The 24,539-nt window shown below is 54.0% G+C and overlaps 7 protein-coding genes across 7 annotated transcripts; 4 read left to right on the forward strand and 3 right to left on the reverse strand.

Annotated features, from left to right (window-relative positions):
- Nucleotides 1–443: 443 nt before the first annotated feature.
- Nucleotides 444–4,022, reverse strand: SODALDRAFT_271099 (RasGEF domain-containing protein; the record flags this gene model as incomplete). Its single annotated transcript, XM_028607750.1, has 2 exons — nucleotides 444–3,554; nucleotides 3,618–4,022. 2 exons carry the CDS (start codon nucleotides 4,020–4,022, stop codon nucleotides 444–446), a joined length of 3,516 nt encoding a protein of 1,171 aa, XP_028468275.1.
- Nucleotides 4,023–4,244: 222 nt separating this feature from the next.
- On the reverse strand, nucleotides 4,245–6,231 carry SODALDRAFT_356455 (hypothetical protein; the record flags this gene model as incomplete). Its single annotated transcript, XM_028613906.1, has 8 exons — nucleotides 4,245–4,646; nucleotides 4,771–4,905; nucleotides 4,993–5,028; nucleotides 5,086–5,096; nucleotides 5,360–5,443; nucleotides 5,530–5,632; nucleotides 5,890–6,023; nucleotides 6,096–6,231. 8 exons carry the CDS (start codon nucleotides 6,229–6,231, stop codon nucleotides 4,245–4,247), a joined length of 1,041 nt encoding a protein of 346 aa, XP_028468276.1.
- A 5,478-nt stretch (nucleotides 6,232–11,709) lies between these two features.
- Nucleotides 11,710–12,083, forward strand: SODALDRAFT_330189 (hypothetical protein). The gene has a single exon (XM_028611144.1). It carries the CDS (start codon nucleotides 11,717–11,719, stop codon nucleotides 12,008–12,010), a length of 294 nt encoding a protein of 97 aa, XP_028468277.1. The 5' UTR covers nucleotides 11,710–11,716; the 3' UTR covers nucleotides 12,011–12,083.
- A 3,982-nt stretch (nucleotides 12,084–16,065) lies between these two features.
- SODALDRAFT_356460 (hypothetical protein) lies at nucleotides 16,066–16,606 on the forward strand (the record flags this gene model as incomplete). The annotated part of the gene is made up of 3 exons (XM_028613907.1): nucleotides 16,066–16,145; nucleotides 16,261–16,316; nucleotides 16,497–16,606. 3 exons carry the CDS (start codon nucleotides 16,066–16,068, stop codon nucleotides 16,604–16,606), a joined length of 246 nt encoding a protein of 81 aa, XP_028468278.1.
- A 246-nt stretch (nucleotides 16,607–16,852) lies between these two features.
- Nucleotides 16,853–18,976, forward strand: SODALDRAFT_330192 (hypothetical protein). Its single transcript, XM_028611145.1, has one exon. The coding sequence runs from the start codon at nucleotides 16,954–16,956 to the stop codon at nucleotides 18,652–18,654; it is 1,701 nt and encodes a 566-aa protein (XP_028468279.1). The 5' UTR covers nucleotides 16,853–16,953; the 3' UTR covers nucleotides 18,655–18,976.
- A 696-nt stretch (nucleotides 18,977–19,672) lies between these two features.
- On the reverse strand, nucleotides 19,673–21,631 carry SODALDRAFT_290737 (heterokaryon incompatibility protein). Its single transcript, XM_028608649.1, has 2 exons — nucleotides 20,255–21,631; nucleotides 19,673–20,130 (listed from the first exon to the last, which is right to left on the reverse strand). The coding sequence occupies exons 1-2, from the start codon at nucleotides 21,182–21,184 to the stop codon at nucleotides 19,981–19,983; spliced, it is 1,080 nt and encodes a 359-aa protein (XP_028468280.1). The 5' UTR covers nucleotides 21,185–21,631; the 3' UTR covers nucleotides 19,673–19,980.
- A 1,129-nt stretch (nucleotides 21,632–22,760) lies between these two features.
- On the forward strand, nucleotides 22,761–24,189 carry SODALDRAFT_330195 (terpenoid synthase). The gene is made up of 3 exons (XM_028611146.1): nucleotides 22,761–23,002; nucleotides 23,148–23,620; nucleotides 23,858–24,189. Exons 1-3 carry the CDS (start codon nucleotides 22,844–22,846, stop codon nucleotides 24,159–24,161), a joined length of 936 nt encoding a protein of 311 aa, XP_028468281.1. The 5' UTR covers nucleotides 22,761–22,843; the 3' UTR covers nucleotides 24,162–24,189.
- Nucleotides 24,190–24,539: the final 350 nt, after the last annotated feature.

A 24,539-nucleotide genomic window follows, 5' to 3' on the forward strand; every position in this document is an offset into this window, starting at 1 on the left:
GAAATGGAAGTCAAGTGTTGTAGAAAATGGCAAAGAAATAGCCAAGGGAGCGCCCAGACTTCGGCGGCAGATGACCATGTTGATGGAGTCGGCGGAGCGGAAAATGAGATTCATTTCAGACGTGAAAGTGTGCGCGACGCATCGAGGTAATGCTGGCGAATCCGGCCAAGGCAAAAAAAAAAAAAAGAAAGAAAGAAAGAAAGAAAAGGAAAAGAAAAGAAAAGAATAGGGGTATCAATGAAGTCGAGATAATCAACACAAAAATATCAAGTGAGGTAGGTAGTGGTGTAAATAGTTCGGATAATTCGCTGAACAAATGCCGCCGACGCCATTTTGGGTCATGGGAAGGAAAAGATGGTGTTGAGGGGGCCGAACAAGGAGAGCTCGCAGGCTGCTGCTGCTGCTGCTGCTGCTGGTGACGATGGTGACGATGGTGTTGCGTGTTAGACCATCACAGGGGCTATCCCTCGGTCTCGGGTCATCCACCCAAACAAATCGCCGGTCCGCTGCCCGCTGCCTCCGCTGGGTCCCTCGATCGGCGTCCGCGGCGCCGCCTCGCGTGGCTCCAGCAGTAGGCTCTTTCGGTAGTAGCTGACTTGCACGTTGCCCTGGTCGCCGTCTCGGACCCCTACAACCTGCGCTTCCAACCATTCCTGCAGTTCCGGCACCTCCGTCAGTCGGTACGGGATCTGGAACCGTTGGAGTTCGCCGATGATCTTGGCCGTCCGCGTGTGCTTGTCAAAATTGACCACCGTCCGACCGCCCGCTCCGTTCTCCTCCGCCCCGTCGCCGCAGCCCGCGCTCTGGAGCTGCTTGGTAGCAGGGTTGCCAATGTCGACGAATGTGAGATCAGTCAGATACATGCCGAGGAAAGGAAGGCAGGGGGGGACGTGGTCGTGAAGCCGGCCTCGGAGGACCTTGTTGTTCTGGGACGGCTCGACCACAGCCTGCAGCTGCCGGAGCATGTCTCGCCGCTTAGGGGAGACCATGTCCCACGTCTTGCGGAGCCGGCTGATCGTGCTGCTGTTGAGGCTGCAGATGATGGCCATGAGACCATCGTAGTTGTGCAACTCGAAGCACTGATGCGCAATCTTGATCCACTGCTTGATGACCGTCGCTCGCTTCTTGACCTCGGAATGCTGAAGGATCGTCTCCGCCACGAGGTTCGACAGATCCGTCGAGAAGGCCGTCATCGCCTTGACGTTGGGAGCACCCACCCCGCCCTTCTTCATCCACTCCGACGCGAGTAGTTCCTCCGGCAGAATGGCGCAGAAGATCGTCATCTGCTTGACTGTGAGTTGGCGCGCCAACTCGAGGGGCTCAAAGTCGAGAACGCTGGGCATGGTGCCGCCATTCTTCCAGCCCTGGAGTGCGTTCACTTGGCTCCTGGACAGGCTGACGGCCGGGTGCGGTGTTTCTGCAGGCACGTATTGTGCAATGGATGTGTTGGTCTTGCCCATGGACGACACGTTCCGGGGTACCAGCGAGCCCTCGCTCGAAACCCGCTGCGCGAGTTCCAGCAACCGACGCCCGGCCGACGGAAGAGCCGAGCTGAGCTTGTGCTCAGCGAAGGGTTCGATGAGGTCCAAGGCTTCCCGGTCCGTCTCGTCCCGCCAGTGCGTCTCGAGCCAGCCCTTGAACGCGTTATACACGCGAAGCCGGACCGGCGCCGCCATGTGGGGTGATTCGACCACGTAGTCGAAGCGGTCAATGAGCGCCTCGGCGAGCTGAACAGGCGTGCAGAAGAGGCGGAAGGTAAGGTAAAAAGTCGAGACGAACGTCGCATCGGGCGTCGACTCGTGAGTCGTGAGCCGCTCGACGAGCGCCGGGATAGAGCCGCCTGTGACTTGGCCCTCCTTGTTGAACATGAGCTCGTACGCATACGTCTTTTCGAGCAACTTGCATTCGACGTCGTCCACCTCTTCGGCCTGTGTGGAGCTGCCGCCATTGCTCAGTTCGGACATGGACGGCTTGTTCTTAGGCCCCATCGTGTGATCGGGCGTCGTAGCCCGCGTTGACGTCTGCGACACAAGGCTCGATTCAGAGTCGCGGCTGTGGTAGGTCGCACTGCTCCCGGCGCTAGACACGGTGCCCGGTTCTGACTGGAACGAGGACTGGAAGTCGGTGTCTTGGTTGGCCTTCTCCACGGGGCTATAGTCCTCGCCAGGAAGGAGAGATGTGGATAATTTGGGGAGAGGGGGGAGCGTCGGTCGGAGGGACGACACCGACGAAACCGTGCTGGAAAGGCTCTCGTCGTGGAGGAGAGAAGACGGCCGCGTGTTTGGAGGTGACTCCTGCTGTGGAGGAAGATCAGGGGTTTCGTCGACGACCGGGCTGGTGACCTGCGGAAGCTCCGGAAGGGGCTTGTCAGTGCTCGAGGTCCGAAGGCGTTGTACCCCCGAGCTGCATGATTCAACAGTGCGGCAGGATCCTGCGACGCTGGTAGCTTGGGAAGCCGTGCTTCCGGCAACAGACGTGGCGACGGATGGGCGTCGCTCGAATGGCACGTCCAGAACGGACAGGTCGATTCCGAGAGAGCCACTTTCCACCTCGCATTCAAAGTCTCCCACGCGTTCAATGACCCACTTGGTCTTCGCAACGCACTCGCCAGCCGCCTTAACACACCCGGTGGCTGCGAGTAGAAGCACACCATTATCCTGCTGCATGATGACGTCTTCTTCTTGGGAAGCGGCATCGTGGATGATCTGGCCAGCAGAAGACACAAGATCCTGGATCCTATCGAACATAGAATCCCTTGCGCGCGGCAGCATGTCGGAGCTGCTCGTGTTACTGCACACGACATCGATAACGGCCAAGAGATCCCCTCCCGAGGTGGCGGTGAGTTTGATGGCGAAAGCCAACTCGGGACGAGATTGGGACTGCAGGTGCAGACGTCCGATGAAAGAGCCCAGGTGGGACAAGAAAGCATCGTGACTCTTGTTGAGCCGTTCCGAGACTAGGTGCTGCGGCCTGGAGAGGGGGGGCGGGCCGGCTAGCGAGACGCGGTGCGAGATCCCGGAGAGTCGGTTGATATTCTGAGACAGGCGGTGTGAGGTCGGGCTGGCGGACATAGTAGTGATGGATGACAAGCGCTTGTTCACCGGCGCGTTCGCTGCATGTGCGACGTCGCTCATGCAAGGCAAAACCAGGTCGCTCGACGCCTGGCTTGCATCCGCCCGGGAAGACACATCGCTGGCATTGGACTGCTCCTCAAATCCCATCAAATCAGCTGGTGGCGTCGGGGGAACGTGGGATTCCTCCACAACGGTGTCCATAACCGTTACGGCGGCGGGTGCACGTAAGCTCCGGTCCTCCTCGAGGACGTCCAGAAAGCGAACACCCTTGGTGACAATCCGGAAGGCTTTCAAAATCATCTCGTCGACGATGTCATTGACGTCCTCGGCCGAATGCAGCATCCCTCTTTGGGTTTCTTGGAGTCGTTTCGCCGTCTTCACCAGCGACGACAACTCAGAGAGGAGGGATTTCCTTCCCCGGCGAAGGCCCTCGTGGCGCTGAATAATGGCCGACTCGCGAGTCAAGCAGTCTGTCCGTTCCTGCAGGTTTATTAGCAAACCGGTCGGCAGCACGAGCGAGGAGCGCGTGATTGTCCAACTCACCAAAAGGCATCGCACACCAGCAATGATACCCTTCATGAACTCCTGGTTCCCAAAGATCTCGCTGTCGTTGACGGACGTGCTGCGTAGCAAGTCCCAAAAGTTCAATAGGGCCTTGAGAAGATTTCGCATCTCCTCCGGGTCGTAGGCTTCGCAATAATTTGTCGGAAGCCAGCCTCTTGCTCCGGTAAGTAGCAGCGTCCCGTCCGCCCATCCATTGGTGTGAATAGAATGTACCAGGATTACGTCGCCCTCACTCAGCGGTAATGTTACGCTGGAATCTGACACGGAATAGCTGGGGTGGAAAGGGTAGAAAGCACGTAGGAAGTTGTGGAAGACGGGAGGCGCCTGTGGCTGCTCGTCTGCCAAATCTTGCTGCGAGCCATTGGGTGTGGCCGGCGAAGACATGTTCAAGTGGGCGTAAGCGTTGTTGTGATGGCAAAGGTGATCATGTTCATGTTGTTGGGACCCGATGAGGTCATGGTCATGGTCATGGGACGAAGAGTCCGATGCAGATCGGTGAAGGTTAAGGGGTGCCACCTGAAGGCTGGCACGCATATCGGTATATTCGCTCATCACTGCCTTGTTCGGCGAGGCAGTCCGTTGTCAATCATGGGGGAGAGAGGCCGGTTAATGATGTCGGTGATGCCCGTCCGAGAGCAGCCACTCGGGCTTGCGGGTCGACTTGATCCCAATGAGTGTGGCAGTCCGAGGGTAACGAAGTTTCCGAGAATTCGCTCCGTGTCCGCGAGGTGTTACAATGGTGGGAAAGAAAAACGGCCCGGTGGCTGTAGCTATCCGGCCCTGCTCGCCGCCGTCGTCTCGTTCGGCTGGGTGTTTCGCGGGACGCGTTGTCGAGTCGCAATCAATCAGCCCAGTAAGAGAAACTCGGTTGTTCTCGACAGTATGATCTCGTCGGACTCCTCCTGGTGGACGATTCACGAGAAAGTGGTCCGAGAAGTCGGCTAGCAATTGGCTTATCCGAGCTCGATCTGATCGAAAGTGTCGGTGCGGTTCTTGTTGTGTCCGTGTCTAAGACGATGACGCTAGTGTTGAACGAAGGGTTTGTTGAATCGAATGGTTGTTGAAAGAATCAGGGGGAGCGAGGGAAGAGGAATGTCGAGGCCAGCCGGGGTCCCTTAGAGTAAAAAATGACGAATATTTGCTCGTGGACTTGGTTGGCGCGAGCATGGACTTTGACTTGGGAAGGGGTCGGGGACAGGAGGCAGGGGGAACTGACAAAACAGAATGGGAGCGGAGTGTCGCTTGGTGGGGGTGTGGGCACAACCAACTGAACAGCAGAATTGAGTACCGTACCTACAAGGGTACCGCATCACAGAGAGTGGAGTGGACAGGGGGGGTTTGAAAGGGGTGGTACCAGAGGTGGTTCCAGGGGGTGGAAAGTGAACGTGCCCTGGCAACCCGCCCAGGCACAAGGGACTTGGAAGCTTAAAGTACACTACATATGTACCTGAGTCGGAACTGATGGAGGGTGGGTGGGGAGTGGGGACCTACCCTAATGGCATGCGTGGTGGAGTGTGATGGATAGTTGCATAAGGTACCGAGCACACAAGCACGAATACCTAAGGTACCTTACCTTAGGTATCCATATGGACAGACAGTCGTACTTCTGTACTATTGCCCTGGCACTAGCCATGCATTAAGTAGTGCGTTTTCCGAGCTGCCCACCCCACGAACCCCACCTTGAGCCATTATTCGTACCTTACACGAAGTACGAAAAGCACCTGTCGAGAGGACAGCAAGTCTCGAGTCGTATGGTGTCGTCTTGCTCGTCATGGCAGACACCGACATGGGTATTTGTCGCATATCTACGATACCAAGTGCCAGTAACGGGGGGTAAACTTGATCATACCGTGCGTCGGTCTAATGCCGAGGGAGAAGACACATAAGGTACCTATCGTCCAGATCGCCTGGTCTGTGTCCATTGACAACCCCCGTTTGATTCCAGGGGGTTCGATGAAGATGAAGTACTTTGTCGACCCGAGGGAATGGGCTCTCTGGGCAAACAAGACCTCAAAGGATTAATAAAAGGCATATTATTCTCGCAAACACCGGGACATAATGATTTCCAACAGAATAACAGCAAATCGAGTTGTTGGTAAATAATTAGACCCCTCTGGCCTTCCCCCTCCTCCGTACGTGGTTCCAAGTTCGCCTCGCGTCTTAAGTATCCGACCGCGCCTATGTATACCGATGTGCAATAATAGTACTTATAGCCTAGATGGGCCTATGGATAGCTCGGTTGATCACTTACCTGGGATATGGATATGATCATCGTTCGGCTGTTGACAATGATGCTGTTGTATCCCGTAATCCATTCCGAGTTCAGTGTTTTCATGTGCCCATGAAGTCTACAAAGCATGTAGTCTCCCGGTCGAGGTCTGTGTTCTTGCGATCGTAAAGTGGCGGAGTATTTCTTCTGTACCAAGCAATTATTATTAACGTCTGAAAATAGTACACGTTGTTTGTCATCAGCGCTCGGGTCGCCGCACGCCCGTCTGTGCCCGTCTCTAATGCTCTCAATTGCATCACCATTGAACGCCCTGGACTCGGATACGACCCCGGCGGTTTGGGGAGCGAGGGTCGCGATTGTCATTGCTTATCTAGCCGCATACTAGGTATCTGTCTCGAGGGCAACTGGTTTTCTCTCCTCTCTCGTTTCCCTGTGGCAAGCCGAGCAGCCTTCCCGATTGACAACGGGCGGATAATAATCCACGGAATACCTTGGTAAGAAGTATGGATAGGTATAAGAACAAACAGATTGACAGACCTGCCGCCTTCTTCTTTGACTAAGGTACGTTGTATGCACCTGATCAGGAATTGGGCCTTGTAATCATGGATACGAAAGCAATAGGAGGGGAGACACGGTGGGAAGGGAACCACATGGGGTTGACAGGGGAATGCGACGACGCAACGCCGAGGGTGCAAGGGGGCGGCCTTTCCGGGCCTCGGTAAGGACAGGCTTCAGGTTATTAGCTAACAACAGGGGTCGGAAGTGACGGAGAGTGGGGTTGATGGGGCTTAATCTGCCTATGGGATGCCGGTACTTGGCTAGAAGATTGAATAAGGTACCTTAAGCTCGAAAGGGATTCAATTCACACGGCCACCCCCTACGATTTATAGCTGCCACCATACAGTGCGCATATTGGAGGCGCAAGCCCCAACCAAGATAGCAGAGAGGTACAACGTATACAAGGTACATATACGAAGCTCGAATCCAGACAGGGAGCTCGGACCTCTTATGCCCTACCCCGGCTTTATTAAGAGCTTTCGACTTCCTGAGAATGGGTGCTCTGCTTACCTAGGTATTCACAAATGGAACCGTATTAATACTTATAGAAGGATATCCGAAGGACAACATTGGACATAGACAGAGCGAAAACATAAAGCGCCTACCCCGCAATTACTGATCATCAGTTAGGTACCTAGAGACGGCTTAGACACGATATATACAATGCTGCGTCTCATCCATTGCTCGCACGAACTTATTACTGAGGAAGTACTACGTTGTACACTACTCTGAAATCCCTCCTGACCTCGCCAGAGAATTCCAGACTGTCCATTCCGTATGTTGTACCCATAACACGAACCTATCCTCCAGTGTTGATCGCTCCGTACCGTATTCTGGCAGTACTTCGGCGTACTCCGTAATCCCAGTGTATTCTCTGTCCCGAGTTATCGTCTGGTTTGTTGCCGAGTCGCCACCCGAGCCAAACCAATGGGTCGGTCGTTGATTTGGTTTTGACAGGCGGGGCCGAATTCTTAGACTCAGTTGGCGCAGCAGTAAGGCAATGCAGGGATGCTGGATTTTCTCCGTACCTTATTGTTCGGCGACCACAGCGTAGCCATTGCAATCAATTCGAGGCCAAACGGAGCTTCCACCACCAACGCAACCACAGCATCGGAACCGGCATCTGAACAAACACGCAGATAATGTTTAGTTTGCGGCCTTCTACTCGAGCGAACTCGCGGGCATAAGCCATCAATATGACGATTGAAAAAGAGATCATCGGGCTTTGGCAATCAGATGACTGTTCAGCATAGCATCTGGAGCGGTAATACCTGCAGCTTGCTTTTCGTACTACCGCAAATGTACCTGACTAAGGTAGCCATTAATACATACCCCGCACAATGGCCTTGAGAGGATGCGAGGGATCTCGAGGGATCTAGTGTACTTCTGACTCCGTACATTCTGGATCTACGCATCGTACAGGTACAATCAGTAAGGTCCGTCCAGTGCTTGACGCAGGGATATCCAACCACATACGCCGCATCGTCAGAGTAAGGCTTGATAGATGCATCCCAGCCAGACCGACTCCACAAACCCAATTCCTACGTTGTACGTGTACACCGCTTCGGAACTCCACCGCCTGATCGGAAAAAGGTGACTACGAAGTAAGCGTGTCCTGTTTCAACGAATTCGGGGATGAGAAACTCGACGCAGGGCTTACTGCATAAAACGACTGAGGGAGAAAATGGCCCCGTCTCTATGGAGTGGGCGCAGGCCCTCCGATGACCGACATATTTCGCACGAAGAGTCCCAGGAGCGTAGGTATGGCCGAGACACTACGGCGGCTATCTGGCTTGCGGCAGGTTACGCCTAGATCTCGCTGTCGTCACTAATCTAGGTCAGGGGAAAGACTAGGACACTCGAGACATGCGGCTCTGTGGCTATGCAAGGAGGGTGATTATGCGACATTTTCTTACTCGAGGAGCCATCCTTGATGGTGTCGAAACGAAGAGCTTGCTCGCTCACAGATGCCGAAACTGTTTTCGGACTATCTTGAACAGATGCACCTAGCTAAGGTAAGGTACCCATTTATCGGTCGAATTGCGCTTGCGGAATCTCGACAACCGCCGGCAGCGCTCAATCAAATCATTCCCAAGCGTGTCTAGTATGTTGTTCTCCGATACCAAATCATCAAAACAACAAAAGAAAGGGGAAAAGGATCTTCGGTCCATCTTCATGGGGCTCTCGGATGCGTTTGCCCATACCCGCCGATGAGATCATTACGCGTGGGAGTGCCAGGGGATCGTCAAAACAACAACTTGAACCAGACACGGCCAGGAATAAGAAACACCACATTCGTGAGCATCATACGGAGTGCGTAGGGATATCGATACATACTGGTGTTTCGTCCCTCTGACCCCACTCTTCAGCCCTTCCATGGGCATGCGTTTTGCGTCATGCGTCATGCGTCATGCTCGACCACTCAGCCGATGCTGGTTTGGCTGGACCGTACTCGAACTTGATCTTGATTCTGATCCGCAGTACCGCATCCCTTCCGATGCCTCGATGAATTGGGATTTGAGGTGTGATCTCCCGGAGAGGAGGTCGTACGGAGTGTAAAAGAGTACCAAAACTGGGTGGTCGTTCGTGGAACCACGACTCGCTGAACAACCTCCCCTGACTGACCATTCGATAAGGCGTCGATATGCCGAGTTCGGCACACCCCACCTCCGTCCCGCACAGACTTGCGCACAGATGATATCTACTCAGGTAACTGCGAGGCCGATGAGCAGCGATTATTCAGTATGAAGTACTATCTTGCTTAACTTGCGTCAAGCCCAGAGTCCGTCTATCGGAGGATCTTTGGTCAGCCGGCCACCGCCACAAGATTAATAATCGATCGCTGGTTGGTCGAGCGCTGCCATTGGTAAGCCTCGGATCCCGACCGCTGTGATCAATCTCTGTTCAGTGCAGAATTTCCTCCCCAGAAGCCCCCACGCAAGTATCACACCGCTAAGCGCCAAATCTCCAGGCACAGAATCCTTCCCGCACACTTGTCACATTCACTGTCTTTTCCGCTAGCCACTCGCACAACGTTGTGCAGATACAGACCGAATGTATCTTCAATCGCCTCGTCCCGTTCCTAGCGACTTTTTTTGGCTTCCGCGGTCGATGAGAAACATCCTGACTCTTGCTTGGCCTTGCCAACCCAGGCACCATGGAAATGCCGATCAGAGACGGGATGCAAATGGCGCTGACCACGCTGCCCAACTTTGGTCCTGCTCGCATTTCCGTTGAGAGTAGGTTTCGAATCGAGCAATGAGGTTTGAAGCGCGATCGTCAAGTAGAGTCAAGTATTAGGCAAGTTCTCTTCAAATCTTCAGAGCCGGTACTATTGGGATTCATCGCAGCAGAGGAGAGTTAGCATCCGATGAGGCCCGAACCAGACATCCTTCGGTAGCAATATCGGTCTCATCTATCCACTCACGCCCCGGGACAGCTGGGTCGTAGAGGATGGGAGGGTCGCCTCACTTTAGCATATTGTCACCTTACGAATCGTCGTCGTCGTCGCCAATCGCCGTCGTTGCCAAACCCTGAAGGCACCCCAGCCACCTGTGTGCGTATGTGGTCGGTCACACTGCAACGTTTCGGCATGACTCGACAGTTCACGACCGGCCAAGGCCTTCTTCTTTGGCCTTTCGTTTTGCCGTCTAGGTCTGATTATGACTTGGGAGTCCTGCCGAAGCTCCCAGCGGAAAGAGGGTTTTCGGGGGTCGGATGGGGACATCTCACATCAAGTCGTCAACGTCAACATACCAACTTCGGCGACCACTTCACCGGGGTTCCGCTACCGAGATGAAGACCACCCGTTTCACTGCTCCATTGAGGACAGCGTAATCTGGGGTGGCGGGACGCTGCTCCAGGTTTGTTCCCGATGAAGAACCCCCCCCTCCCCCCATTGCGGCCCAAAGCTGGGCGTCTTCTCCGCCATGAAATTAGCAGAGTGCCATTCTTGGCCGTCATTTCCGCTAGATCTCCAGCACCCCCGTTAATTGCCTGCGATAAGATGTTGCCGGAGAAACCTTTTTGTAACATCGCCCACATCGTCTCCCCGACTCCTCGGTCTTTCAGGATTCACACTACTGCCGTGCCCCAGCACCAAGACCTTGGGGAGGAAGCAGCAGCAACAGCGCTTTACGCGTGTAGGGGGATCGGTCTTGGCAGAATACCGGTAGAAGGGACTTCTCTTTTCCCTTGTATCCGTGAAGCTCTCATAAGCCGTGTACATATTTATATTTTCTCGGTGTGCCCCCCAGTACGGGGCCCAGGCCCATTTCGGCGCGTCTCGTCCTGGCCAGCTCCCTCCGTCTTGGGCATCAGTCGAGGTGACATTGGCAAGGCTATGGAGGTGCCGTCCCCGTGCAAGCTTCACAGGGCGAACCGAGCCCGGATGAGAAGTTTGGCTGGTGGCATCCTTCGGATCCAAGGACTCCGATCCTTGTTTTCCCTCGGATATTGTTCCAGAAACCTTCCACGAAACGCGACACGCACCCCGGTGTGACATACACATGTGTCGAGATAGCGGCTTAACCGAGCCGATTATCGAGATAACAGGCGATTGCCTTGAGAAAAAGTGTGCGCCGATAGATCCATACATAATTATTGTAATCGTTGTACCTACATACATACCTGTCTCTGGATAGGATCGTTCCTACCATACTTTGTAGATCTCCTAATTAACCGGGCACTCTCGTCAATGTCGTTCCCCACTTGTCACTGTACAGGTATGCACATCACGAAGCCTCGAAGCCCGTCCAATCAAGCCTTGGTTGCATCGTCACACCCCTTTTCGTCAAGCTCCATGTCCCCTAGCCCCTACCTACTCTGACTCAATGCAATACATGCCAGGTGATCCGACGTTGTCTGATCTTTTTTGGTTTTGCGCTCTCTGGCCAGATATTGCCCCATGCGTTCCTTTTTTTTTTTTTTTTTAATATGAGCGTAAATTTCCGTAATATTCGGAACAGGGCTTCAGATGGCGAATCATTCCTCACAAGTCCTCCGGCCTTGAACTAATTAGAACTTGGCATCTGAATGTGCTTTCTTTTTCCTCAACCGTCGTGGGGACGGGACTCTTCAAGCACTTGATTGCCCCACATCACATCACGAGACTCGCGTGCAAATAAGGTGAGAAAGCATGGCCAGCAGGCGTTCGAGTGGGTATGACGAGTCAGTTGGTGACAAAGTTTAAAAAAAAAAAAAAAAAAAAAAAAAAAAAAGCAGTTGTCGCCTTACGAGTTACTGGTGATGAGGAACGTAGTCGAATTGCTTCTTCCACCTCGAGAGCGCGATGCCAGCTACCTACCTCCTGCTGATTATCAGCCCCAAATTCAAGATGTTGCCTCCGACCTTGGCTGCCCCCTCCACCCCTGCCAGGCACGAGCACCGGGATCCGTTCCGCGGACACTTAGGACGGCAGTGGCGTCCACTTATCGACAACGGCGGCTGGAGGGGCGCATTTTATTTAGTACGACGGCGTCTTTGGAGCGCAGCTTCAACCAATTCACGTCGTGATTTGCATGTTGTTTTCTGTAGAGGCTGCGTGACACAAAAGAGATGGAGACAGACTCGTGCCTCTCAATAACAAAAAGAGCTGGCTGTTTGGCTGTGCCGACATTTGCATCGCCACGCACCGTTCCTCAACTCTATGATTTGGCTGGCGCAGTAGCAGTCCACGATGCGCGAGGAAGCAAGAAAGAAAGGGGGAGCGAAGAACTTTAGTCCCTGCTATTGCTATTGCTTTTTCCAGACGTCTTGTTCTTACTCGGCACGTGTAAAATTACCACGAGAAAGACCAATTTCTCCAATGCTCGGCATGCGTTTAGAAGAGGTTCCCGTCCAATTGGCTATGATGACTTGGCTTGCATTCGTATGCCGCTATCGTGCAGCATTGCAGGCGGTAGAGACATGCATGCAGCCCGGTTTTCGAGTTCTGCTTCCACACAACACCACTGGCGCGGTGGGGGGCATTTATTGCAAATATCATCCAATATCACATCGCAACCTAGGTACGTTGAAGGGGAATGGAGCACGAATGATTCATCAGTCCTCCTCAAAGATCGCTTGCCCCTCAATTGGCTTCCGTTCTAGCCGTTTGGCCATCCGGCCGGCGGGGTTACACATGGGCGTCCGGGGCCTGTCCCTGGGAAAGACAACAGGGTGGAGTTGACGCGTTGCGTGCGAGTACAGTCATCACGGTGTACTCAGTACGGGATGATCTAGATGTCAGCGGCCAAGAAGACACTATCATCGACTGGTCTCTGAATCTGGTGGGTAAAAGCCCACGGATGAAAAGATTGGCCAATCCACACACTGCGTTCTGTCGCCTTGCAACCTTTTGACGAACTAGCTCTTCGGCACTTCCCAGGGCTTCCTGGCGATAATCATCGCGATGCCCTCCTGTTATGGTCAAGCCCTGGCGCCTCATCCGAACGGACACCAAAAGTCCGGCCGAGCAGTCGCCCGAGCCCACGAGCCGGTCCTTCACTGGCGTCGTGCAGGAGGCGACGCCATAGGTCAGGCCCTTTTAACTGCCGAGAGAGGTGGTATAACCCAGTCCGCCTGTCCCTGGAGGAATACCTTAGGGAATATAAGGTACCTTGCCTTGAGGCAATAGGTATGATTTGCGAAGTATTGGAAATATTTCGTTCGTACCACTGTACCCAGACTTGACATGGGACTGCCGGACAACAGGCTGGGGCGCCAAAATAAAACGTCGAGAGGTACGATCTCATCCGAGACTATACCTCCGGGTCATCAACAGCGGTTGTTATCTTCCTTGGTATAACATAATATTCCTTTCATAATAAATCACCACAAATCTTTGGCATTGTACCACCTGATATTTGCATTCTGCCTCATAAGTCTCAACTCTCCAATATAGGTCATCCGAGAAGGCTGCAGGTGTCAGTCAGTGCCGACAAACCAGTTCGAATTGTCGTAAAGGAATATCGGTTTCCTGTTTAGTATATTTCGCTCTGGTGTCATGGTTTATGGACCGCCTCGGCGTTATTCCACGGATGAGGGGAGGACGACCCACGAAGTACGGATACAAGACTCTAAAAAAATCGAAAACTGTCTGATTATTAGTATCAACCATCACGAACCGGCATGTGCGCTTGTTGTTGGGGGTTCAGAAGTGCCCTGCGGTGATCATTTTGCCAGAATTCGTTGTGCCGCACGGCGGGGCGGACTGGCCACGCGGAGGAAGCTAAACAATCTATTGGGTTGTTGGGTTGATCAACGCCAGGGGTTCCCGATGCCGGGAGACTGGTGCTTTGAGGTCTCAGAATCGGGCCACGACGATATATGGCATGTGTCCCTATTGGCGTAGCCATCAGGGGCACTGCTCACTTGCAGAACTCTCCAGGGTGCGATGGCGAATAGGTATCTGTGAGAGCGGGGTGGTGAGAACTGGGGAGGCGTTCTTGACGTGGTGTAAGTCGCGGGAATCGCGGGATGCATTGTGCTGCTACTACGTGTAGATCCATATCGGTGAAGGGAGGAGAGAATATAGGAGGATATTCTCACGTTCAACTCCGCCATTCGTACGAAGAAGTGCCGGCACGAGCGAGGCTGTCCCTGGGTGCTGAAGAAAACCAACTGAGACACGCAGGCTGCATGCCGTTCCGTCCACACCATGGACATGGATTTATTCGTACCTTTTACTTAGCATAGACGCGGGACAAGCTACAAATCAAGTTTACTTTTGATAATTACAACGTACGTTGTAGGTGAACCCTTTCCGGAAGGGCTTTTCGGTCGAGGAAAAATGGTAAGACAAGGGGAGGGAATAAACACAGCGGGGTTCTTCAGAGACCACTTCAACGGACTTCCAACTCTGATAGTGTTACCCCGCTCCAACTCGAGAGCTCTCTCGGTTATGACGATAGGGACAAGGACAAGGCGGCGGAAGGGATGATGTTGTGCGATTTGCTATCATACTAAGGGCCAGACAATACAAGGACAAGGGCACCCGCGTCGTCAGCAATGGTTCCCACTAAGTCATTACTGTACACTACTGTACAGTGTACCTTAGCTAGTGGGAAAGCTGGAGCCTTTGTTATTAGCGGCCCCGCGTGGGCGTCGTGAAGGTGAAGATCCCCGATGAAATCCCCACAAACCGCAGTCGCCCATAACCACCGCCACTGTCGACTATCAACTGCGATCTGCTTATATCGTATACATACGTACACTAAATCGGCACTTTTGCGAAGCACAATCCACCACGACCGGTGAGGGGCTAACGAGGGGACGACCCACGGCGAATGTTTTTGCTACGAATTACGAATATCTACATACGTTATATGCAGATTGAGTAGGCGCACAGTGTACCTAGGGGGTTGGACGTCATTGTCATTATCGTTGTGGGACGGAATGGACGTGACCCGGCGTCTCAGGACGATTGTACCTGGTAGGGATGAAGGTTATGGGTTCTCAGTACAACGTACAAAAGTACGGAAACTCAGTATTCCGCGAGTTCTCAGGTTCAGTCGTACTACGTTGCTTTACTTAAGGTATACGCTGTAAAGGAAATCATATAGTATGTCAGATCTGACAAGTTCTTGCATGCCAAACACACGACCGAGGACGTAATAGTATCGCGATAAGGCAATAGCGTAGCGATAGACTCGTTGTCAGTTATCATACTATAAGAACGGATGCTATCATGACTGAGCAAACTCACATGCACTATCGACGGCGATTTCCAAAGTTGACTAGTACGAGGTACTTCTTTCCGAGTATCTCCAGTTGTCGGCGCGGGGAAAGCTTCCGGGCAACAGCACCAGGGTCATTACATGCAGAACTCCTCCCAGACTCGGAACTCATGGCAAAACCCTGCCCCTGGGCGACGAAGAGCAAGAGCACGGACCTTTTGTCTTCCCCTTAATTATTGGAAGCCTCCACAAATATTCGTAGGTATGTACTTCGCCACAGTAACTGGACCCTGTCTCGGTTTGTCGTTTGCGCTCCCGTGCACGGACCGTTTCCCCCAACTTCACCGCGACGATTCCCAAAAGGAGGGGGTCCTATGGTCCTATGTACCTTAGACTCGTGCTACACGTGTATAACACGCGAAAAGCCGGAAAAACACGGAGCATAAGAGAAGAAAAAGAAATAAATACACGGAGAACCCTATAATACGAAGTACGAATATTATGTGCGGGCTAATGGGTCCTCCCTACAGACACCTCAACTCTCAACTCTCATCCACTGTGCCTGTTGCCTGTTGCCTGCTGCCGCATCCATGTAAGCACACGGGCGACGGGTTTACAACGTATAACGTACTTGTCTTGTCTTATCCGGTGTCTGCCCCTAAGTGGGGGAAAACGTATTGTGATCGCCTTACGAACCCACATCTACAGGTGTCGATATTTACCCGGTTGCCCGAACCCCATAAGTTAGGACCTAGACCTTTCCCTTAGGTCCCCGGATTTCACCGTCAGTACGGAGTATTACTTCGTACATACACCAACGCAAGGGAGGCGGTTTCTCCACGGTCATCGATATACGCTGCACGGGAGTATAACGTCAAGACCGGGGTCTGCGTTATTTTGCGGTCATGTGAACGTGGGGGTTCCGGGGGCGAGCTCAGCGTGCCAACTATCATGTCTCTCTGCTCTGTATTATGGTTCCATTATGCTGAAGTCCAACCACATATGGCTTTTGCTTAATGTAGCTGCAGGGGTCAAGAGGTATCTGTTTGAGATGACCAAATCGTGCGCAGGTCCGTTCAAATTAGGAGGCCCGTGAATTGCTGAAGCTCGAGACAAGGCGATGATACGAAAACCGAAAACCGTCGTCTAATGTCCTTCCTCTTTCCCTCTTGTTGAGCCAGGTCAAGACGACGCACTCGGAACTCGAAGAGTGTTTCATATCCGCTTGCGCCTGTATGCACATGTGACGTTTCGAGAAGAACGTCATGCCCTATGTATATTCAAAGAGTGTTATAGCTGTAGTCTTAATCAGTCACTGTATCGAAACGCCGATAATGCGGCACTTGACCAAGTAGCTTGACGGGCACTATGTTTCTGTGGACTAATCAAGGGTTTCCTGCTTCCCGCCGACAGACTCGCACACATATCTGCTGTCTCTAGTCCAAGAAAGGATATTCACTCTTGCTGCCAGTCCTCGTTCCACTGGCCTGGAAGAAGAGGAGCTAACCAAAGAGCAAACATAAAAAGGATGCAACGTGGAGAAACGGAGACTGCTCCAAAATGAGAAATAGACCAGAGAATTGCTGTGCTATTGCCGGTAGATTGTTATCCTGCGAGACCGTTGCTTTCGTGATTGCCCCTCTCAACTGCCAAACGCTGGTGCTCAGCGAGATCATGTGATCGCACCCCACCAGAGTACCTGAACAACCCCTTGCCTCAATGACGCATTACCTAATCTCGAGATATTTTGTGCATCGCACCATCGCCACCACAGCCACCACAAACCTTTCGCATCAACCACCTCTTCACAAGAATTCCTCCCCAAGCATGCGCGTCTATTTGCTGTCCGAAAGGCACTGGCACTTCGGATATGGTGATTAAGACTCCCCGTGCATCGGTCATGTCCGTCATGTCCTTGCGCCATCGTTGTCTTAGGGCGCAGCGGCGCAACCTGTCCCCCTCCGTCGTCTTCGCGCATGGATATTCATCTTCGAGCCAAGTCCAAGACCCAGAACCAGATCGCAACCCACCAGTCTCTCCAGCCGCCAGGAATGACGAGGCTTCAGAACCAGAAAAGGGCGCCATGACTCGCCGTCTCGAAGAAGCGACCGAAGAGGCCCTCTTGACAGGAGGCAAGGCCGGCCGCCGCGCCATCGAGGCCGCCGGCTTTTCCGAAGAACTAAAGGAGAAGCTCCTGGGCAAGGTCCAGTCCGCCCAGTTCCGCGCCAAATTCTCGAATGCCTTTGCCCAAGCCGGTCTATCTTCCGCGTCTTCGCCGTCCTCGTCCTCGTCCTCGTCCTCGTCAACAGGACCGTTTGGCGCCGCATCGGAACCCTGGACCGGTACTGAATCACCACCCGACGCTGTCCTCCGCATGCTCGACGACGCGAGAAAACCTCTGAAACCCGAACTTCGTGGCAAATACCGTGTTCCGGAGCCGGTAGACCTCCGCCCTCGGCGGGAACCGAGAATCCACCCCGGCCGCCGTGTCGTCGATGCTCGCGACAAGGCCGGCATATACGCCGACATAGCGACGAGGGAGAAGGAAAAGAAGAACAGGAGCGGCGGCAAGGGCTTAACGGAAGAGGAACGCGAGGCGATGCGGAGGGAATTTCGCGAGCGGTTCACGCCCGTGGCCCGCGCCGTCCCGGCTACCGTGTCGGGACTCGCGGCACTGGCCAACGAGCGCATCGAAGACGCCATCGCGAGGGGAAAATTCCGGAACATCCCCCGCGGGAAGGACGCCGCCGAGCGGGATGCGCGGGCGGACAACCCCTTCATCGACACGACGGAATACCTCATGAACTCGATGCTCAAGAGGCAGGACATCACCCCGCCGTGGATCGAGAAGCAGCAAGAGCTGGCCAAGTCAGTGTCTGTTTTCCGGTCGCGGCTGCGGAACGACTGGAAGCGGCATGCGGCCCGCATGATTGCCGCGGCCGGTGGCGGGTTGGAGGAGCAGATTCGGCGAGCTGAAGGGTACGCCAGGGCGGAGGAGAGGGTGAACCCCCGGGGAAAGAGCACCGGCAGGACAACAACGAGAACAACAACAACAACAACAACAACAACAACAACAACAACAACAACAACAACAACAACAACAACAGCAGCAGCAGCAGCAGCAGTAGCCTCTGAGACGGAGAGCAATGGCGTCGCGACGGAAAAGGACAGGCGAGGCGGCGCCATAGACTCGTATGCGGCCGTTCCCTTCCGAGACCCCGACTGGGAGGCCGCCGAGAAGGCCTACATGACGCTGTCCGTGGAGAACCTCAACTCGCTCACGCGATCGTACAACTTGATGGCCCCCGAGCTGGCCAAGAAGCCGTACTTCTCTCTTGAGCGGGAGCTCAACGCCTGCTATGCCGACGTGGCCCCGCTGGTGGCCGAGACCATCCGACAACGAGCCACGCGACCGGCCAGGTCGCTTACTGAAGGGGATGGGGGCGGGCGAAATAAGAGCACCATTTTTGACAGCATTGGTGGCGGCGGCAAGGAGAGTGCGAGGATATACGAAAGAAAAGAGCCGCATTATGGGTTCAAAGAGATGTGGAGGGATATTTGGGGCGGATAGGGCAGCAGCGGTAGAGCCGAACAGCGCTGATATGACCTTTGCATAGAGACGCACGCCTGCATGCTGTATGGGCCGCGACACACCCAGCCAGCCACTGTCCAGCCTTTTCGTCTTGTGCCTGTTCTCTGACGTATATGTTCATCCTGGACCCCATTATACGGATGTGCTCCCCAAGGTCATGTCGTACTAGACCATAACGCCGTTGTTCGGCCAGATGCGTTCGACTCGGCCTACCCCCATGGCTGTGAATAGTCACGCATCCTAGCGCAAGACTTTCTTTTTTTGCGGCAGGCTAGACGTCGGCTCTCGAGCATCGGTTCGGGCAGGGGGTCGTTCACTCTATTGGTGACTCGGACCGTCCACTTTGAGGTTATGGAGTGTCTGTTATCCTTGCACGGATAAACCGCCCCTCACCTTCATCTTCCCAACTTCTCGTCGCCGTTCGAGTCGCTGACCTTTAGGTTCGGCGTCAGCACAGGCAAAGGGTCTCCCCGTCAACACTGACACAGGGCGGGCAGCTTGATTGTATTCTGCGCTCGCTTAAGCAGCTTTGACAAGACACTAACGGGCCCTAGAGTCCGCAGTGAAACGGCCGGTCGAGACTAAGCAATCAAACCTTGGCTCTGAACCAGCGTTGTCCTTGCAAAGATGCTGAAGCTGCATGAAACAAGTTAGCAGCGGGGACTTGATGTAGATAGAACATCTATCTCATTATGCTTATAGTCTAGTTGTAGCTTCTTCGCTGGCCGTCGAGGGGTAGATCCAAGCTAATGAGTTCCATGTTGCGAATAAATATCGAGCGAAGCGCCTCCACGTCGCAACCCCTGCGTGATACCACTACCTGCTGGACAAGATTACACGCCTTAAGGACAAGAAACATGCCCATTTTGCTGTCATGAGTTCCATCTCTTGGGCCGGGCCCGCCCATACCTATTCGCGGTGTTATATTTACCACCCTGCATCCAAAGTAAAGAAGCATGAACCGCGCCTCAATCTTATAATCGTGTACTACTAGTGGGATGGCAATCTAAACACGCATTCTATTCTGATTATGTCTGTCAAAAGGCAAAGGGCAACTATGCTAACAGGTGCAGGTTCGCAGCGTTCAATCTACTCTACTCCCCATGTTCGTCCGTCCCCAAACGAATTTCAAATCCTTTATGTTGTGAACTTCAGGGTATCCTATCATAACGTCAAACCCACCAGACCGTGAAAGCTTTCTCCCATACTCCATACGAAGCTCACAGATGAAAAGAAAACTCGAACTCGCCCGATGTCTGATTATCCCGTACGACACGCCAATGACACCCCGATGGGGATGGACGTTTACTCCGTGGCGGATCGAGTGGAAGAAGTCGCCCTGCTTCCCGTGTCGCGGAGGATCTTGGCCTCCTCCAGGGCTTCCCTCCTGGCAAACTCATCCAACAGCTTGTGCGCCGTTTCCAGAGGCAAATCCGCAATCATGGCGCTCAAGTGCTAGTTGCCGAGCGAGTCAGTTATATGCCATCCGTCACGTGGATGTTGCGAAAGAGAGAGAGAGAGAGAGAGAGAGAGAGAGAGGAAGGGGGGAGGGGACGGCAAAAGGCAGCACAGAACATACGGCAGGAAACACATTCGAGGGATAGTATTTAAACTCCTCCATCATGCGGTTCAGGCGAAGCACCTGCTTCCACGGCACGACGGTATCGCCAATCAAAAAGGCCGGGAACCGGGCCCTCGCAATCTCCTCGAGAATCCAGCGACGCTGGAAATACTGGCGGCCCATAAAGTCGTTGCAGCCGACCCAGTGCGGCATGGTGAAGGGGATCTGGCCGTCGGGCCCGGTGGACCAGATGTGGGTGATGGACTCGGCCCACCTGTGGGTGGGGGAGTAGTCGCCCGGGTTCTTCTCCCTGTCGCCCGGGTCCCCCCAGTGGGCGGGCATGGCGTCCTCGATCTCGGCCAGCGTGGCCATGGCGACGTCGGTGTGCTCGCTCTTCTCGCCCAGCCAGCCGACGACGAGCTCGGCGGCGCGGTAGACGTTGCGCATCTCGACGAGCTGGCGCGACTTCTCCTCGTCGTCGCGCTGGTTGACGCAGAGGAGGTCGAGCCAGACGCGCAGCACGTTCGGCCGGTCCGGGTCGTCGTGCGCGTGCGCGTTCGAGGTCGACGATGACGACGACGAAGAGGAGGAGGACGAAGACATGCCGAACAGGTGCCTCAGCCAGCGCGGGGCGCGGTGCGGGCGACGGGCCGGGCGGCGCTGGAAGCGGCGCGAGATGGTCGGGTAGAAGACGGCGCGCACATTGCGCAGGGCCTGGGCGAGGTGGAGCGGGATGTTGACGGCACGGCCGTTGAGCGAGATGGGCTCGGTACGGGCCGGGTCCCCATAGAGGGACGAGAGGCCGATGAACTCTTGGTCGTCGCTGAGGCGGACGGTGACGAGGCGGCAGTCGATGGGGTCCTCGATGTTGCGGGCCGGCTGGATCTCGAGCAAGCGGGCCTCCTGCTTGGCAAGGTTCAGTCGCTTGTACTCGACGGCGGCCGTCATGGTTAGACGGTTAGACGGTTGGACGGTTAGACGAGGCTATGACAACGACAAACGATAACGACGAGTCGACGGTATGCTCCGGGTCCCAGCGGTTAGCGCTTGTGCATATGCAGTGTCTCAGGCCTTGGTCTGAGGGGACGGACGGGCGGGCGGGAAGTGGGCGGATTGTTGCAGTTGCAGTTGCAGTTGGCAGTTGCAGTTGCAGTTGCAGGTGGCATTCCCTCTTTAGAACCAACAGTCAACAGACGAAAGAAGGGGGGATTCGCGGCGGCGGCGGAGAAAGGAAAAGAACTCCCGGCGTTTATACCGCTAACGGCGACGAAATTTGGGCCGGCCCTCGACAGGCATAAGGCCAATGCTCAGGTAATAAGATATGATCAGGGTTTGCAGCTCGCGCTAACCGTCGCAGTGCATTGCAGCATATGACAAGTCATTCCAGACGGGGGCGTCCAAGGGGGGAGACGTTAATATTAAGGGACGGCCCCCCCGTCAATAGCTCTGCCCCCCTTCCCCCTTCGACCCCTTCGACCTTGGAATGGGGTGCATGGCGTTCGTACGAAGAATACGGACTGGGATCCCATCGCATTGCTCTGGAGTCCTGTGCACGTGTCCATACAACGTACATATAAAGGAGAAAAAGCCCCTCAAATAAGGGCCAGGATCTTATTAATGGGTCCGCTATGGGACGCGGTATTCTCCAAGTGGTCAGTCGCAGGACGAGTGCATGGGGATGTGGATCGCCACTCTTGAAGAATACAACGTAATTACAACCTTGACCTTGCGTCCGCTGTCAGAACACGAAGAAACATCTCCTTCTTGTCCTTTTATTCGTACATGTAAGTAGTTCGTTGGATGACGAGTGCAAAACGCCTGCAGAGGAGGGAGCTTGAGAGAAAAGAGAGAAGAGAGAGAAAAGGGGCGCACCACGGCACCACCAGCAAGTCGGCTATCCACTTGGTGCCTCCCCTCCCCCCCCCCCAACTCATATCATCTTGGCGGGCTATTTTTCGCCGTTCTTCGCGATGCCAGTCGCCCGATAAGTGTCAAGTGTGTAATAGTCGGCGGAGACTTGAAGTTGTTACTTCGTACTTTCGTATGTGCAGGTCAGGGGGCCTCTTGCGAGCGGTTGAAAGGGAGACAGACCATGATATGCATAAAAGAACCCAGGTCGCGCCCCCCTCCACCCCCCGTCTGGAGGCGTTTCAAGCGGAAGGGACTTTCTTCACTCTAATTAGCTTTCCGTCTCTGCTCATCTCATCGGCCCGGGTCTTTTTAATTAGACAAGTTCCGTTTTCTTCTTATCATCTTCTCCTATTTTCTCCGATTGGTTTTGAATCCACCCCAGGCTTGTTTCCCTTAAGAAGGGTCTGAGACGAAAGAGAAGAAGACGGAAAGCCGGCAGAAGAAACGGGCGAAGAAAGACAAGAAGGAGGAGGAGGAGAAGAAGAGAGAAGAGAAGGGAGAAGAGACGGAAAAAAAAAAGAAAGAAAAGAAATGCTTCGCCCTGGCTTCTTCACAACACTCAGTGCTCCCTGGAGGGGGCTCCTCAGTTCACTTCTTAAGGGAAACGCCTCCCACCGATTCCATCCCACAATCGCCAATGACCTGACACCAGAGTCCGAGCAACTCGCCTCCGCGGTCAGGCCAGTGTGCGCCCACATGCTCGAGCAGTTGAAATACCCCGGAGCGCCCAAACTCGAGACAGCAGCCGTAGAGGCTCTGCTGAACTACATGCACAAGAGAGCCGTCGAGATCGGAGTGCCCCTGAACACGTCGATCTCGGGGAAAGGATTCCGCCTGGGCTACGCGGAAGGACTGGCACGTTCATAGAGAGGCCGCCCCACCTTGTCTTGTCGTTGTTGTTGTTTCCCGCCTCGGCGGGGGATACAAAACGAGAAAGAAAAAAAAAAAAAATTGAATGCATGAGGACTCTGTTTTTTGCTGACACCCCAGAAACCAACAGCTGGCCCACCCCGGTCATCCCGTCGAGGTGCAGGGGTATGTGGGACTCTTCACTTGGCTCGTGGTCCAGTACGACGACATCGTCGGCCAGAGCAACGAGATGGTGGACGAGGCGCTGCACTTCCACCGACGCTTCTTCCGCGGCGAAGCCCAGCCCAACGACCTCCTCGAGGGCATCGCCGGCCTGCTCCGCGAGGCCTACGACCACTTCGACCCCGTCATGGCCAACCTGCTGCAGATCTCCGTCCTCAAGTTCCTGACGAGCAACCTGCTGGAACGACACGACGGGTTTCAGCACATGGCCGCCACGCGCGCCGGCGAGAAGTTTCCCGACTTTTACAGAGACCTTTCCGGCATGAACGTCGCGTATGCCGTGTTCTGCTACCCCAAGGCCCTCTATCCTGACGTCAGCGCCTACCTGGAGGCCATACCCGACATGGCCCGGTTCATCGACATTTCCAACGACGTGTTATCGTGAGTTTTTTTCTTTCTTTTTTCTTCTTCTTTTTTTTCTTCTTTTTTTCTTTCTTTTTTTTTTGTCATAGATGCGACCCTACCCTACCTACCCTACACATCCCCCTCCCCCTCCCCCGCCCTTCTTACCGCCCCTTACCCCGTTGCCCCTTGTTTTCTTACACCCCGAATGCTACCTTACCATTTCCACTTTCCCCCCCTTCTTTTTCCTTTTCCTTTTCGCTAATGCCGAACCAGCTTTTACAAGGAGGAACTGGGCGGGGACACGAGGAATTACCTCCACAATCGCGCCACCGCCACGGGAAAGCCTATTCTTACCGTCCTGGATGAGGTGAATCAGGAAGCGATCGACTCCGCAAGGCGAGTGGAGGCTATTCTCAAGGGGAGGGGCAAGTACGAACAGTCCTGGAATGAGAGCGTAAGAGGGTATATGGCGATGCATACCACGAATACTCGCTATAAACTCAGGGATTTGGGTCTGGGCGAGGAGCATCCTCTGGCACCTTTTGAGGAGAAGATTGGCGAGATGATTAACAAATGATTTTCCTTTTTTTTTTTTTTTTTTTTTTCGGGCGGGGGTGTCTTTTCTTTTTCTTTTTCTTTTTCTTTTCTTTTTCTTTTCCTTTTCTTTTTCTTTTCCTTTTCTTTTCTTTTTCCTTGTTTTCCTTGTTTTGTTTTCCAAGGTTGGAGGCATGGCATCGTACGATTCATACGGCAGGACTTTTGGGCTTACTCATTTTCTCATTTCTCATTTCTTTTTCCTCTTTTCCTTGATTTTCCCACGAGGTGGTTTACTTATTGCAGTATATGAAATATACCCATGACGGCCTTTTTTCCAATCTACACTAGTTTCAGAAATGCACCGCGGATGTACGTAAATCTGCTCTGGCTTCCAGGCGATGCTGAACGTTGCCTCGAC

This window comes from Sodiomyces alkalinus (assembly GCF_003711515.1).
Source record: "Sodiomyces alkalinus F11 unplaced genomic scaffold SODALscaffold_2, whole genome shotgun sequence".
Classification (NCBI taxonomy): Eukaryota; Fungi; Ascomycota; class Sordariomycetes; order Glomerellales; family Plectosphaerellaceae; genus Sodiomyces; species Sodiomyces alkalinus.

Bases quoted from the DNA above. Each gene is read 5' to 3' on its own strand.
- SODALDRAFT_330195 (XM_028611146.1), top strand. From the start codon at position 22,844: ATGCTCGAGCAGTTGAAATACCCCGGAGCGCCCAAACTCGAGACAGCA. The intron at 23,003-23,147 runs GCACGTTCATAG...AGAAACCAACAG, and splicing joins TGGGCTACGCGGAAGGACTG to CTGGCCCACCCCGGTCATCC. The intron at 23,621-23,857 runs GTGAGTTTTTTT...ATGCCGAACCAG, and splicing joins ATTTCCAACGACGTGTTATC to CTTTTACAAGGAGGAACTGG.
- SODALDRAFT_290737 (XM_028608649.1), bottom strand. From the start codon at position 21,184: ATGACGGCCGCCGTCGAGTACAAGCGACTGAACCTTGCCAAGCAGGAG. The intron at 20,131-20,254 runs GTATGTTCTGTG...CTCGGCAACTAG, and splicing joins CCTCGAATGTGTTTCCTGCC to CACTTGAGCGCCATGATTGC.
- SODALDRAFT_330192 (XM_028611145.1), top strand. From the start codon at position 16,954: ATGGTGATTAAGACTCCCCGTGCATCGGTCATGTCCGTCATGTCCTTG.
- SODALDRAFT_330189 (XM_028611144.1), top strand. From the start codon at position 11,717: ATGCCAGCTACCTACCTCCTGCTGATTATCAGCCCCAAATTCAAGATG.